Source organism: Humulus lupulus, chromosome 5 (genome assembly GCF_963169125.1).
Source record: "Humulus lupulus chromosome 5, drHumLupu1.1, whole genome shotgun sequence".
NCBI lineage: Eukaryota > Viridiplantae > Streptophyta > Magnoliopsida > Rosales > Cannabaceae > Humulus > Humulus lupulus.
The window spans coordinates 4,254,767-4,269,750 of record NC_084797.1 but is presented as its reverse complement, the minus strand read 5'-3'; the positions used below and the strand labels follow the sequence as shown (position 1 = coordinate 4,269,750).

General features: G+C 31.6%; 2 protein-coding genes across 4 annotated transcripts; one reads left to right on the top strand and one right to left on the bottom strand.

Moving 5' to 3' along the window:
* The first annotated feature begins 966 nt into the window (after positions 1 to 966).
* LOC133834217 (cinnamoyl-CoA reductase-like SNL6) lies at positions 967 to 1,750 on the top strand. Of its 3 annotated transcripts, none has more exons than XM_062263749.1 (2): positions 967 to 1,204; positions 1,299 to 1,750. In XM_062263749.1, exons 1-2 carry the CDS (start codon positions 1,183 to 1,185, stop codon positions 1,667 to 1,669), a joined length of 393 nt encoding a protein of 130 aa, XP_062119733.1. In that variant the 5' UTR covers positions 967 to 1,182; the 3' UTR covers positions 1,670 to 1,750. The 3 variants fall into 3 exon arrangements, with proteins under 3 accessions (XP_062119733.1, XP_062119734.1, XP_062119735.1); XM_062263750.1 differs by having other exon boundaries at positions 968 to 1,204; positions 1,302 to 1,750; XM_062263751.1 differs by having other exon boundaries at positions 969 to 1,189; positions 1,302 to 1,750.
* Positions 1,751 to 1,762: 12 nt separating this feature from the next.
* On the bottom strand, positions 1,763 to 5,179 carry LOC133834212 (uncharacterized). Its single transcript, XM_062263742.1, has 2 exons — positions 3,815 to 5,179; positions 1,763 to 2,890 (listed from the first exon to the last, which is right to left on the bottom strand). Exons 1-2 carry the CDS (start codon positions 4,943 to 4,945, stop codon positions 1,913 to 1,915), a joined length of 2,109 nt encoding a protein of 702 aa, XP_062119726.1. The 5' UTR covers positions 4,946 to 5,179; the 3' UTR covers positions 1,763 to 1,912.
* Between the last annotated feature and the right edge of the window lie 9,805 nt (positions 5,180 to 14,984).

Here is a 14,984-nt window from a genome sequence, read left to right as displayed (position 1 = left end):
TGAAACTACAACTTTTTCATTTATTAATTTTGACTCAGCTTTTTTCTAATATATATAGATTTTAATTTTATTGGATTAATTCAGTGAAGTGAAGTGTGATGGAGTTTTTTTTTTTGCTAGCAGTATGAGCTACATGAGAATTGAGTTTGGAAGTTAAAGACCACAACTTTATTTATTTACTTACTTAGATACTTAATTATTATTATTATTATTATTATTGAATTATTGAAAGGAAGCACATAAGTTGGTCATTGTAATTTGAAATAGAGATGGAAAAACAACATGGCAACTTTCCATCTATGCCTCGTAGGAAATAGGACAAGGACAATGGTGTAATTTGCTTACTCTCAGTGCTCACTCACAACACAAGAACAAAACCCTTCTTCTTCTTCTTTTTTTTTTTTAATATAAAAACAAAGGGTAAAAAAGAAAAAGGTAAAGATGTTTGCTTTTAGGTCTACCAAATGCTGAACTTTTCCTTCTCACTTTATTAAAAGTCCTAATAAAAAAGACAAAGAATTGATGTACAAAGTGAATTTCTTGATACCTGTGTAGCCATATCAAATGGGTTTAACAAAATCCAAATCAGAAGACTTACAAAAGCAAAGATATGAAATTCTATTATTCTTCCACAATAAAGAAAGAAAGAAAAAAAAAATCTCTACTTTGGTTTCTCAACAGATGGAGAAGGTGTTTACCTTTGAATTAAAAATCAAATTTGGGTATGTGGGTGCGGGCTCTTGATGGGCCTGAGCTGAGCGACTGGCTGGGCAGTTGATGCTGAGGCTGAGGCCTGTGAACTTAGGACTGGTCTGGTTGGGGAGGGAGTTGATAATCATTAAAACATTTACGCATGTCGACCTTTCTGTCTTCAAAACTCAACTCAGAAAAGAAAGGGAGAAACTTGATGGGCCTGTTAGTACTAAACCAGCCCAATAGAGAAAGGCCCATAAATGAGCCATGAGCCATGAGCCAAGGTCTCTTTGTGTGCGTCTTTCTCGAGCTAAGAGAGGTATAAACAGTCAAAGATTGAGTTTTTTGAGTGACAATAAGGGTCAGTGCCCAGTAGAATGAATTTTAACTTTCTTCTCAAGCGTTTCGTTGGAAGCTCATTGACTTGTTCATACCATTCATTCATTCCTTCGTTGGAGACTAAGCACTGAGCAGCAGCAGTCCAAGGCCATGGAGAGTATGCTTGGTTTTGGTTGGTGTTGTCCTGTCAAGGATGTTTAATTATCTTCTACTTAATTCATTTCATTCAACCAAATGAATGTATTTTGTTGTCTGGTGTGTTCAAGCAGGGGATCCATTGCTGGTGCAGACTTTTGAATCCAAAAAAGTCAGAATCTTTCATTCTGATCTGTTGGACTATCACAGCATAATGGATGCATTGAAGGGAGTACTGGTGACTGCTGATCTCAAGTTTGTGGTGGACGCTCACATCTGTGTTTTTGAAGATAGCTCTGCCTATGGACGCTATCTTTGCTTCGACCGCGTCGTCAACTGCAACCAAGATGCGGTTGAGCTGGCTCGTATGCTATCGCCGCCCTCCTCGGCCAATGTCGCCACTTTGGAGGAGGATACGTCAGTATACCAACAGAGAATAACAAACAAGAAACTAAACAAACTCATGGTTGACTTTGATAATAGTCTTATTCAGCTTCACTAATTATATAGATTGTCTTCTTATATGTTTAGGATCTGTGCAAGTTTAGACTCAAATGGAATTAAAGAACAGGTAATTGTGATACTGGAATGGAACTAAGAAAGCCTTCTGTATTACAAAAGTACTGAACTTACATATTCTTAGCTTCAGTAGAGCAATTACAATAGTAAGAAAAAAAATAACGAAAGAAAGAAACATGAAAAAAATGAAAGCACACGATGCACACACACAAACAAACACACATATTTAGCTAAATTCCTTATCTAAAAGCTCAAAAAAACTGTCACCAACAGTCTCGTGCTTTAGTTCCGAAGCAATGCTTACAGAGAAGTCTTCGTCGATGGCCATCTTCTTTAGCGGCAAAGCAGTAGTTCTCAAGATGCCATTTATGTCTATCTTCTTGAACTTCTCACGATTCTCTTCCCATGTTTTTAATTCAGCTTTCAGATATTCAACCTTCTCATCTATAAGATTTGTGTAGACTTGTTTTAATCTTATGACTTTGAAAGTCCAATACTTTCGAATGAAATTCTCTCTCAATTCCCGAAGCTTTGGCAGAACTTTAAAATGTGCAATCACATAAATGGCAAGTAGATAAAAATGCCATTGTTTAAGATCATCCCATGTCACGTCTTCAATTTTGGTTCTACACATTTGGTCAATGACAATTAGTAGTAATGTTGCAAATACACTCCTCATTGCTGGGCTCAACCAAGAATAACCTCCAAGATCTCCTCCATAGCTGTCGAGCAATGTTTTCAAAATAGGAGCCAATGTGTTGGGTACCTTGTACTTACCATCCACTTCCCTAACCTTTTGCCTTAAATACTTCTCCTTTATCTCTATACCTTCTTTAGGAGTATAGAATAACAACTCATTATCAAAGTCATTCCTCACCAAACTATCGAACTTTTGAAAAAATTCACTAATTGTTTCAAAATCTTCAATAGATCCTAATTGATGAAATCGAGAATTAGCATTTTTGAAATAATCATACAAATATAGTATGTCCCCATAAAATCCCCATAAAGTCCATGGTTGAAGTAGCTTCTCCTTTTCTTTTTGGGTTAGATAATTCATCAAGTCTCTAACGGTCTCTTTTTTAGTATTATTATTATAATCTTTTTCATCAATTCCAATGTCCCACTTCCATCTATTTTCTCCTAAAGCCCAAAGCTCCACATCATTACTAATGTCATTGACTCCTTTGATCAACTTCATAATCTAATACATAATATTAAATGTAAGTATCTTATAATAAAAATATATATAAAAACTAAGTCAATATATATATTAGAATTTTTAAAATACTTTCTATGCTTAAATCACATATTATTAAATTATTACAATTATCTAAATGGATATTATTATTTTTTATTTACAAATAAATTTTCGCATATAATGCTATTATACTTTACAAAATTTACAATTTCATTGTCTGGAGCTTAAAGAATACGTTAATTAATATCCCTATTTTTTTATAATACAAATTTGTTTATGTATATACTATAAAAATCTATTCATTTTTTTTTTTTAAAATGTCAGAATACTATTTCATGTGAAAATTTATTAGTATATATATTATAATATTTGTTTATTAATAACACTATGTTCTTTTTTTTTTTTAAGGAAAACTATTTGTTTTTCTATGACAAACACCCAGTTTATTTATTTGTTTTTTATCATTAATTTTCAAATCGGTTTTTTCTTAAGATGCTTTTTGTATTGAATATTTATAAAAATATTTTAATTACAAAACAATTTCTTTTATACGAAATTTCATATTATAAATGATTAATTTGCTCTTTTTTATAACTACATAATCAATTAGATTTCTTTTTAATTAAAAATATAAATATATGTTAAGCTGGTAAGTGACAAAAATCATGTGTATATAAATAATAGTTAAATAACTTAGAAGTAAAAAAATAAACGCGGTGGTTAATTGACTTGATATATATATATTTTAGGATGTGAAATATTTCCTCAAATTCAAAATTACTTAATATTTCTAAAAACAAACACTACTCAATTAATAATACTAAATCATATATGGATATTTGCATAGTAAAAGAGATATTAAATAATGTATCAACCTAAAATAAGACATGTATATATCTAAATATTATTTAATAAGAGATTTTGTACCTGAGGGATCAAACAATGTATGTGTGCTACATATTGGCAGTTAGAACAGCTGTAAACACGAAAATCTGAGTTCCTTTCTTCTTCGCACACATCGCAATAATATTCGTAACAATTATCCTCAACGACTGAATCAAGAAGAGTCAAGTTGTGTATGTGGTACTTGTATTTAATAGTAGATGGCAATGGTCCGCATATAAAATGAAGGTTGAAATTACACTCCATGCAACGAAATAGGAATGATCGAGTCAACTGAATTTCAAATGTAGCATGATTGTCCAACTCTTTATAAGATTTTTGACAAGCATCACATTTGATATCGTCACAAGATGCTCCTTCCACAAGACAAAGCAAATGATCATGACTTCGACATTTTACAATTGTATCAAGAAATGCACATTCGGTACCAATCTTAAAGGTACACCCGATTTCACGACAACTGAAAATAAGTCTGCAATCCCTTTTACAACAAAGATCACAAGATTGAGGCTTACTGATTTGAAGAGAAAGAGGTTTGTGTGAATGAAAAGGGTGTTTAACTTTTCGAGGTAGTTTATCTACACACGACTTATGAAAAAAATTTAGACATGAAAGTGATGTGCAAGAGTAGGCTGGATAGGACCAAGGTAATTGACATGCTATGCATTTCTTACCTAGATTAATATCTTCTTCATCACTACCATCTCCAAGCTCGAATACAAGTGCCATTGGATGTTGATGGCAAGAGAATTGAACGAAGTCGTCATCATCATCTTCACCATCACCAGTAGTGTAGCTGCTTATTATTGTGGGTTGTGGAATCGAACCACATTTGGCATGCATGTAGAAAGCACAGTCATCCTTGCAAGTGTAAGCATATTCTTCTTCTGTAAAGGATTTGTCACAATAAAAGCAGCGAATAGAACTCTCGAATGATGATCTACGGAGGCTGAGAGGGTGTAGATGCAACGAGTTATTGATATGTTCTGGGAACTCCGCACATATTTTGTGGATGTTATGCCAGCACTGGAAGCAATCGAAATGACTTTCTGATGCAATGATTGGCTGTTTGCATATTATGCAACGCCATATATTTGCGTACTTACGTTCATATAGGGTATGCCCATGACTAAAATGCTGAATAGTGCCCATCATCAATTCTCACACAATTTGAATAATTCAGACAATAGAAGTAAAACATGTAAAATCACATGAAGCTAGCTATACCATTATATAGTACTACTTTGAGCACAAATTTTATAATATGAAATGCTTTTCTTGCCCATTATTTAATACAACTTTTTCCTGTATGTGAAGCATATATTTTGAGAAAATTATAATAATTTGAAATCAATGAGTATTTGCCCATTGATAGTGCATTGTTGTGTATTTTTCTCTTTTGCAATTCTCTCAACTTATTATTAAAGAATTAAAATAATTAATAGTCCTTTGGAAAATTTTCTATATATTCAAAAATTAAAAATTTGTAATATATAATTATTTATATAAAAAATTGGATAACAAATAAAGTAATATTCATTCTTTACTTTTGCCTTTTGCCTTTTCTTTTATCTTTATCTCTACTTTATTATGAACATTATTAGAAAATATATGAATATTTTAAAATTTTCCCAATAAAATCAATAGTAATAAAACCTTATGCTATATGTATTTTTGTAAATTTTTGTTTCTCTTTATTAAAGATGATAGAGATTCTTATTTTAGTTAAAATGAAAATTGTTTGCCCATTTCATAAGCAATTAACAATGCTCATTCTTTTCTTGTTTCTTTTGACATTATACGTAATATATTTATTTATTTTTTACCACTTTCTTATTTGACCAACAAAAGTAATTCATGCAAAATTATAAAGGGAAAATATCCAATGCGACTCCTTATATATATATTTGTTTACTTCTCAATGACTTAGAAGACTATCTTTTTCATCTATTTATTAAACATAAAAGATAGAAATCATTCTTCATAAATACAATACAAAATTGTTTACCCATCTCATAAGCATTTCATAGTTTTCTTCTTTTTATTTTTTGTTTCTTTTTGGTCCCCAAGCTTCATCAATTGTATCACTTAGGTTCATGACCTTTATATTTTTATTATATTTTAATTAGTTTATCATTTTTAATAAAAAATATCATACAATTTAACTTTTATAAGTATAAAATTTATTAAAAGTGTTATTATCTCTAACATTATTTTTTTTCTTACTTCCCACATATTTAAACTCTTCATATATTGAATATATAAGCATGTAGTAATTTTCTACTAGAATATATATTTGACTAGTTCATATAACACTTTAATGTGTTTTGAGATTTTTTAAAACAAAACATGTAAAATCACATTAATGTGTTTTGAGATTTTTTAAAACAAAATAATAAAGATCATAATATTAATATTCATGCGAATGCTTTTTTTTTTTTACATATATATAACATTAATATAAATTCTAGATAATTATATTTTTTTATTATTATTTGGCTACAAATCAAGAAAATTACAATGATAGCATACACAAATTTAATTTCTCTAATATTGGTAATATTATTGTATATAACTGAAATATTATTAGATGTGTTTAGACAATATTCCTAGTAAATAATATAATTTAATTGTTTAATAGTTTAGGAGGATATAGGTGTTATTTTATAAAAATAATTTTTTTTGGAATAATTAAGGTTTGCTTCTAAACTACACCCATAAGTGTTTTTTTCCTTTTTAAATAAACATCTCATGTATTATTAAAATTTATTTTCACATGTTATAGATTATTATTACTACAAAATTACCTGGAATTATTTCTTAAAAAGAAATTCTCTCTATAATATATTATATAAAAAAAAAAGACACCCTTAATTAAAAATAATAAGTTTTTGGTGATAGAAAATTTGAATCATATTTTTTAATTTTATATTTTCAATTCAAAATAAAATTAATATGCAAAAGGCAATTTTTGTTGATAATTTTTAAACAAATAAGCCACACGTGTATAATTATATTTCTATAAAAATACAATATACACATGTAGATGATAATTGAATAATTCTCTTCCATAGATCTATAACATATCAATTTTTTTCCTCATATGTAAATATAGTAGAAAACTTGTAAAATTAAAGTTTTATTCTTTCAAATAGTTAAAAGAAAAATAAACATAAATATAATTAAAAAAATTGATCATCAATGACAAATTATAACTATAGAAACATCTTTACCATAAACTTGGTAAATGGTTTACTCATCTCTTTATTCCCCTTTCTTTTTCACATTCTTTATATAAAAATAAAGTAACAAAATTCTTTTTATTTATGTGATCAGCCCTATCTCTATTTATCTCTAATTTAAACTTTGCTTAAGCTGAGAAAATTTTATTAGAATTTTTAATAATAAATAGCTCAAATTCCTTTTTATTTTTTCTAATGTGTGTAAAAACTTACACCAAGCATTTTTTTTTTACTTCTCAATGATAGAAGTCTTTCTTTTTCACATCTCTTTATTGAAAATAAAAGATGAAACCATTCTTGTTCATATTAACTTTAAATACAATACAAATTAATGGTTAGTTTACCCATCTAATTCTCATTCATTTCTTGTTTCTTTTTGACCTAAAGTGAAAATTACAACTTTTCTCTTTCACCAAATAACATACATTCTCTTTCTTTTTTTTTCACTTAATCTTTTGCCCTCCACTTTATTCTTAACTTGCATAGAGAAATTATGATTCTATTTTCTCATCAAAAGCAGTAACATATACTTCAAATTCCTTTTTTTTTTTCCTTTTGTGTTAAAACCTCAAATTAAGCATTTTTTGTTTTGCTTCTCAATGACGTAGAAGACCATCTTTTTCATGATCTCTTTATTATTAAAGAAGATAGAAATCATTATTATTCTTATAAGCTTCAATAACATTTGATAAAGAAGTAAAAATGTATGTATAAATTATGTGAAAGGAAATATTATAAAAAAGAAAAATATTAATTTGATTTCTGTGTTTTACCTGAATACTCAATTGGTATTTATGTTTTGTTAAATGACATTTCGGATCTAATCATTTGCAAAATGGACCAAAATAGTACATTGCACTGATTTTGATCAAACTTATTTTAAATATGACCAAAATGCTCTCAAGCTTTAATCCTTTCTTTTTTCAAAGCTAATAATAATATTGATAACGGTGCAATTAATTGAATAGACTCTCTTTTTTGTCTCAAAATTCTCCCTCTTTTTCTTAAATAAATCCTTCATGAAATTTAGAAATTTAAATTATCATTAATGAATTAATAATAAAATAATTATTTTTTCTACATATATCCTTTATTTTTTTCTTTTAATCTTTTGCCCTCTACTTTATTCTTAACTTATAGTAGAGAAATTATGATTCTATTTTCTCATCAAAAGCAGTAATATATACTTCAAATTCCTTTTCTTTTTCTTTTTTTCTTTTGTGTTAAAACCTCGTATTATGAATTTTTTGTTTTGCTTCTCAATGAGGAAGAAGACCATCTTTTTTAAGATCTCTTTATTATTAAAGAAGATAGAACTCATTATTATTCTTATAAGCTTCAATAACATTTCATAAAGAAGTAAGTAGGTATGTATAAATTATGTGAAAGGAAAAATACCAGTTTGACTTCTGTGTTTTACCCGAATACTCAATCGATCCTTATATTTTGTGAAATGACATTTCACACCTATTGTTTTACAAAATAGATCAAAATAGTACATTGTACTGATTTTGGTCAAACTTATTTTAAATATGACCAAAATGCTCGCAGGTTTTATTAATTAATGATATAATTTAATAATTAAAATATATTTTAAATTAAAAAAATTAAGAAAAGATGTTTTTCCAAGGATATGTTATTTTCTCTCTTTCTAGATTTTCTATTTTGTTGTGTTGTATGAATTATTTGTAATATGTATGTTTTCATTTTTAATGAAGAAGAACAAGCAAAGGATATTGAGTTTTGATTTTGATTTTAAAATGGGGTATGCTTATTATTCTAAAAAAAATAAAATAGCTGGCATGAATATATATTAATTCAGTCAATAACACTTAAAAAAAAAAAGTAACTAGTGAAAAAATGAAAGATAATCATCATAAATATGAAAAATAAATAATCATAATAAATGAAAGCACAAGCAGGAATACACAAATATTTAAGTGATCAAAAAACTCATTACCAACCAATAGTTGTAAAGCAATCTCATTTATGTCTTTCTTTTTCTTTTTACTTTAACTTTCATATAAATTCAATCCAGTCGTTTTGATTTTTTGAGACTTTTTTGTTCTTTCCATTTTTTGACTTTTAATTAAAAGTCCAATCAAGCTAAACTCTCTAATCCAATCAGGCTAATTATCAAAATCATTTCTCTGTAATGTATGGTCAGGACTAAAATGTAAATAGGAACTGATCTTCTTATAGTCTATGCTCATGACTAAAATGTTGAATAGCAGCAAAACATGTAAAATCATATGAAGCTATCATTAGAATGTTACACTAAAAGCGTTATGCCACCTCCTTAACCACTGAATTAGGGATTATTAATGGTGTTTTTGGTTTTTTCCAAAAGCCAGTTTGTCTTCTATTCTTCCATTTCATAAGTTTTTATTTTTGACAAAATTTCATTTTATTTGTTTTTATTTATTTATATTAAATCGCTATATATATAGGGAAATTCTCCTATAGGGGCTTCATTTTAAGCCCTACTGGTAGGGCTCTCAGTGTTTCTTGACCTGTGAACAGTTTTCGGCGCAATTTTTTTTATGACCGTGTATATTGTAGTTATTTAGAACATCCTGCAAATTTTTAGAAAATTTCGAATAATTTACAGTACCGAAAACTAGGTTCAAACATGTTGCTTTCCACGCACATAAAAAAAGTTAGTCACGCGTGCAACATGTTTGAACTTAGTTTTCGGTACTGTAAACTATTCGGAATTTTCTGAAAATTTGCATAATGCTCTAAATAGCTACAATATACACAGTCATAAAAAAAAAATCGCGCCGAAAACTATTCATGGGTCGAGAACACTGAAAGCCCCACCGATAGGAGTTAAAGTGAAGCTCCTTAACAAAATTTGTCATATATATATACTACGAATATTTACCACTCATATGAATGAACGTGAAAAAGGGCAATATTGGTGGGGTCTACGCAATGATTTACAAAGAATTTAAAACATTATTTTTTTTTTCTTTAATACATACATATCATTTTATTTCAATAAAGGTACGTAAATTATTTATATTATTAATTAACACTGTTTTTTTGTAATATATTTATATTATTTGAGTTATATATGACCAAACTGTCAATAGTTATATATAATTTGTAGCTCGTATGATTGAGAGTAATTTGATTAAATTGGTAAAATTTTATTAATTAAATTTGAGTTTATAGTACCAAATATGTACAATTTTGAAATACATGGTACCAAATACATACGATTTTAAAATACAGGATACCAAATATATACGATTTCAAAATATAAGGTATCAAATAAACATTATTTATAAATACAGGATACTAAAATGATACTTTCGAGGCAGTTCCCCCGGGTAGGTGCTTTCTTCGCGAGTGAACTCCCCAAAAGGAGAAGAAGGGAAGGCGCTACTTAGCCCGAATCCATCAAACTGGATCAACCATTAACGAGTAATCCTAATGTGGGTGGATTTGGTCAAGGGGATGCGGAAATAGTACTTCAAGATCCATTACGTGTATTGATGCAATGCGGCCAGATGAAGAAGACTGGCGCCTACTAAAATAAAGGGGAGTAAATGTGAAATACTTATTACTTAATAATACGTATATAAATAAAAAAACAAAAAAAAAATGCTGGAGAGAGAAAAAAGATGCAGGGTCGTTTGTCTGTTTGGTTAATCAAACATGGGCTAGTTCATAGATCTTTGGGTTTCGATTACCAAGGAATAGAGACTTTACAAATAAAGCCCGAGGATTGGCATTCCATTGCTGTCATTTTATATGTATATGGTTACAATTATCTACGTTCCCAATGTGCCTATGATGTAGCACCGGGCGGACTGTTAGCTAGTGTATATCATCTTACGAGAATAGAGTATGCTATAGATCAACCGGAAGAAGTATGCATAAAAGTATTTGTTCCAAGGCAGAATCCTAGAATTCCGTCTGTTTTCTGGGTTTGGAAAAGCGCGGATTTTCAAGAAAGAGAATCTTATGATATGTTGGGAATCTATTATGATAATCATCCACGTCTGAAACGTATCTTAATGCCCGAAAGTTGGATAGGATGGCCTTTACGTAAGGATTATATTGCCCCTAATTTTTATGAAATACAAGATGCTCATTGAATAATCAGAAACTAATCTTCACTTTTCCAACTCTAGATATTCAAAGGGATGAAGTCTCTTTCACATATTATGGATAAGCTAAATAAAATGAATACTAAATAAAAAAAAAAGACAATACACTCACCCTTGTCTTCCCTGCTCCCTCGACCTTCATTCCCATCCTGCCAAGCTGAGGCTGCCAGCGCATTGTATCTAACCACACTGTGGCAAATCGATACAAGTAGCTAAACAACTTGCTATACCATACAAAGGCATCTCCGACCGAACGGTTAGGCAAGACTACGGCGCTGGGGTAAACATCCCGTTTACCAAACAAGACGTCGAGAGTTTCACTTAACCATTCCCCTCCTGCAGCCAAAGTGATAGCGGTTCTAGCATCCACCGGTAATGTGTGGAAGAGGGTAAGCTTTCTATGTGGATAGGACGTATCAACACCTTTTGCATCTTTTATAATAAAGGAAATATATAAGAATAATATTGTGTTGGGTCCTGAGGACCAGGATGGCCGAAGATCAAAACCTAAATGTGCCAGGGGTTGATCATCGAAGTCAGGTCAATAACGATGAAGGAATTTGAGCGCTGATGTAGCTAACAGCCGCCTTCATAGTCGATTCATTAGGGTCGTCACCTTCTACCCAACTAGTGGAAGTATCCACCGTTTTCTTTGTCTGTTAAGCCTCACAGCTATGGGACTTCCTAAAGAAAACTGCAATCGTAGTTTATCAACCACTCACTCGCGAATCGAACACTTTGGCAGTAATGGTTGACGTTGCTTGCTTTGTGTTTGAAGTTATTATAGTATGTTTTTAGGGATTCCACAGTTCAGACAGAAACGTTGTTGAGTATGTGGCTTTACTCCAAGGTGACTCAAGTCTCGATTGAGCAGTCATTTTTCATAGTCACGGGTCCTGCTTTAGCACCGTTTCACATTTGCAACTGTAGAGGGCGGTTTATGACCCTCCAATTTTCCAGTGAAACCGGGGACCGAAAGGTCGTGAGAGATAGCAAAAAAATGCACCCATTTCTAGGCGAATTCAGTGTCTTGTGGATGCTATCTATGAGGTAGTTAGCATTTTTTTTTTTATTTCCCGTTTCTATTTATAGAAAAAAATCCCATTATTTTCCCAAATCTCTTAAGCTAAGCTTTTTTCTTCCCGATACAGTGGCACTCCTTTCATCTTTGGATCCACCAACGGGCGCATCCCACAACTCATTTGTCAACTAAGATCATTGCACCTACTTCTCTCATTCTTGATGAAACCTATTGCCAAGCGTAGTTGGGGTCTTGGGTGGAGACGGGCGATATTTTAGTAGGTAAATTAATGCCTCAGATGGAACTGACTACGACCAAAGTCGCGGCTACTTCAACCAAAAAAAGGGCTACCCCCTATTCAAACCGAAAGAAGTACCTCACCAACCAGCCCCCTTCAACATCTCTCATAACGTGTTCTACGCTGTTGAAAGCTAGATCCACATGAGGTGTGTTGGAATTGAGATCTCATTCAAAGAGAAAGATATCAAATATCTGGAGTTTCTTTTTGTATATTATATGGATGATCCGATCCGCAAGGACCATGATTGGGAATTGTTTGATTGTCTTTCTCCGAGGAAGAGGCGAAACATAATCAACTTGAATTTTTGAAAAATGAATCTGAAGAAATAGGTATGCCTAGATACTTTATTCTATGGATAAAGGATCTAATTGATAGAGGAAGCACCGTAAAGATCAATTCGCGAGGTTTTGGGCCGATACAATAAGAAAATGTTAGTCAGATTAGTCAACATTTATATGTTTCGATGCAACAACAAGATGTTATTTGTAACAAGTAGTTTTGTTGGTTGGTTAATTGGAGGTTTTCCTTGACTTTGTCCGTGTCAACAAACAATTCGAAATGCCTCGACTTCTTTAGAACAGGTCCGAGTCAAATAGCAATGATTTGAAGCACTTCTTTTTTACACTATTTCGGAAACCCAAGGACTCAATCGTATGGATATGTCCCCAGTTGCATTTGGTAGGCAATCCAGAGGCAGGAGATCACCCAATGACTCACTCAATCTAAATGGAGTGAGGCCTAGCGTCGGAGTTGCGTAACTATGATCAGGTAGAAAGCCTCAGTTAGAGTGACCGGGCTATGAAGTTAGCCCCTTCGGGTTTACTTGGGTTGAGCAAACGATCATGCGGACTCTTTTTCGTCTTAAAGATCGTTCAAAATGTTCCTGTAAATTCTTGCTCCCATTGGACCATTTGTATCTATATGCATTAGGATCCCGATTCATGGATCTCTCGGTTCGAGAAATAAAAATAAGAGGATCGAACCATTTCTTCTGACTCTTTTTCAAATTTGAGAAATGTTGGTTGATCATATATTTCATTATAGTTCTATGATTCAGAGTATCGTTTCCTATTTGATCCCTTTGAATTACATATTCGAAGTTGCGACAAACCAGCAAAGTAACCCCATCCCCAAGGGTCAAAAGATGAAAATCTTTGTAATATTCTGAACCATTCATGAACATCACAGCAAATAGAATTAAAACATTTATAGCCCCCACGTAAATAAGGAGTTGTGCAGCAGCTACAAAATACGAATTTAATAGAATATAAAATAAGGATATACAAACAAGAACAAATCCCAACCTTTACATGTAAGACCTATTGCTCATGCAATTTGGGATCCTCATTTTGGCCAACCGGCTGTGGAAGCTTTTACTCGAGGGGGTGCTCTTGGCCCAGTGAATATAGCCTATTCGGGTGTTTATCAGTGGTGGTATACAATCGGTTTACGTACTAATGGAGATCTGTATAATGGAGCTCTTTTTTTATTAGTTCTTTCGGTCATATCTTTAATAGCGGGTTGGTTACACCTACAACCGAAAAAAGAAAGCAGTATTCCTGATTATTCAGAATTTAATCGAATTATAGATAGGGATCATTGTAATCTAATATTCCCTTCTATTCTCCACAAAAATTCTGATTTATTTTTATTGGCAAAGAGGAGAAGAAATAGATTCATCATTCCATTCCAATGGATTCAAGAACGAGAGAACGAACTAATGCTCCATTCCAGTATTTCGATTGAAATCAAATACCCGGGTTCGTTATAGTTCCCCCTGTGATACTCCAACCACCCCACGAATTGGTTATTCCTAAACGAGTCATGAAAGGTATAACGAACATACTTTGTGAAAGATTCCTGTGATAAGGTTTCATTAACTCCTAATTCATGTCGAGTAGACCTTGTTATTGCGAGAATTCTTAATTCATGAGTTGTAGGGAGGGACTTATGTCACCACAAACAGAGACTAAAGCAAGTGTTGGATTCAAAGCAGGTGTTAAAGATTATAAATTGACTTATTACACTCCGGAGTATGAAACCAAAGATACTGATATCTTGGCAGCATTTCGAGTAACTCCTCAACCTGGAGTTCCCCCTGAAGAAGCTGGGGCTGCGGTAGCTGCTGAATCTTCTACTGGTACATGGACAACTGTATGGACTGACGGGCTTACCAGCCTTGATCGCTACAAAGGTCGATGCTACCACATCGAGCCCGTTGCTGGAGAAGAAAATCAATATATTGCTTTTTATTTTCTAAAAATAATCTACTCCATCCGACTAGTTCCGGGTTCGAGTCCCTGGCAACCCATTATACTTAATAATACTTAATATTTTGAAATCCTATGTCTATAAATCAAATCTGAACTTGTTAACTCATTTCATTTATTCAACCAAAAAAGTGGATAAATAGAGATAGATAAGATAAATAAGGGTCTAGATATATTTGTCGATGTTGATACTGGTTGACATGCGTATATAAGTCATGTTATACTATTGAATAACTGCC

Bases quoted from the DNA above. Each gene is read 5' to 3' on its own strand.
- LOC133834217 (XM_062263749.1), top strand. From the start codon at position 1,183: ATGGAGAGTATGCTTGGTTTTG. The intron at 1,205-1,298 runs GTTGGTGTTGTC...GGTGTGTTCAAG, and splicing joins GGAGAGTATGCTTGGTTTTG to CAGGGGATCCATTGCTGGTG.
- LOC133834212 (XM_062263742.1), bottom strand. From the start codon at position 4,945: ATGATGGGCACTATTCAGCATTTTAGTCATGGGCATACCCTATATGAA. The intron at 2,891-3,814 runs GTACAAAATCTC...ATTATGTATTAG, and splicing joins TACATTGTTTGATCCCTCAG to ATTATGAAGTTGATCAAAGG.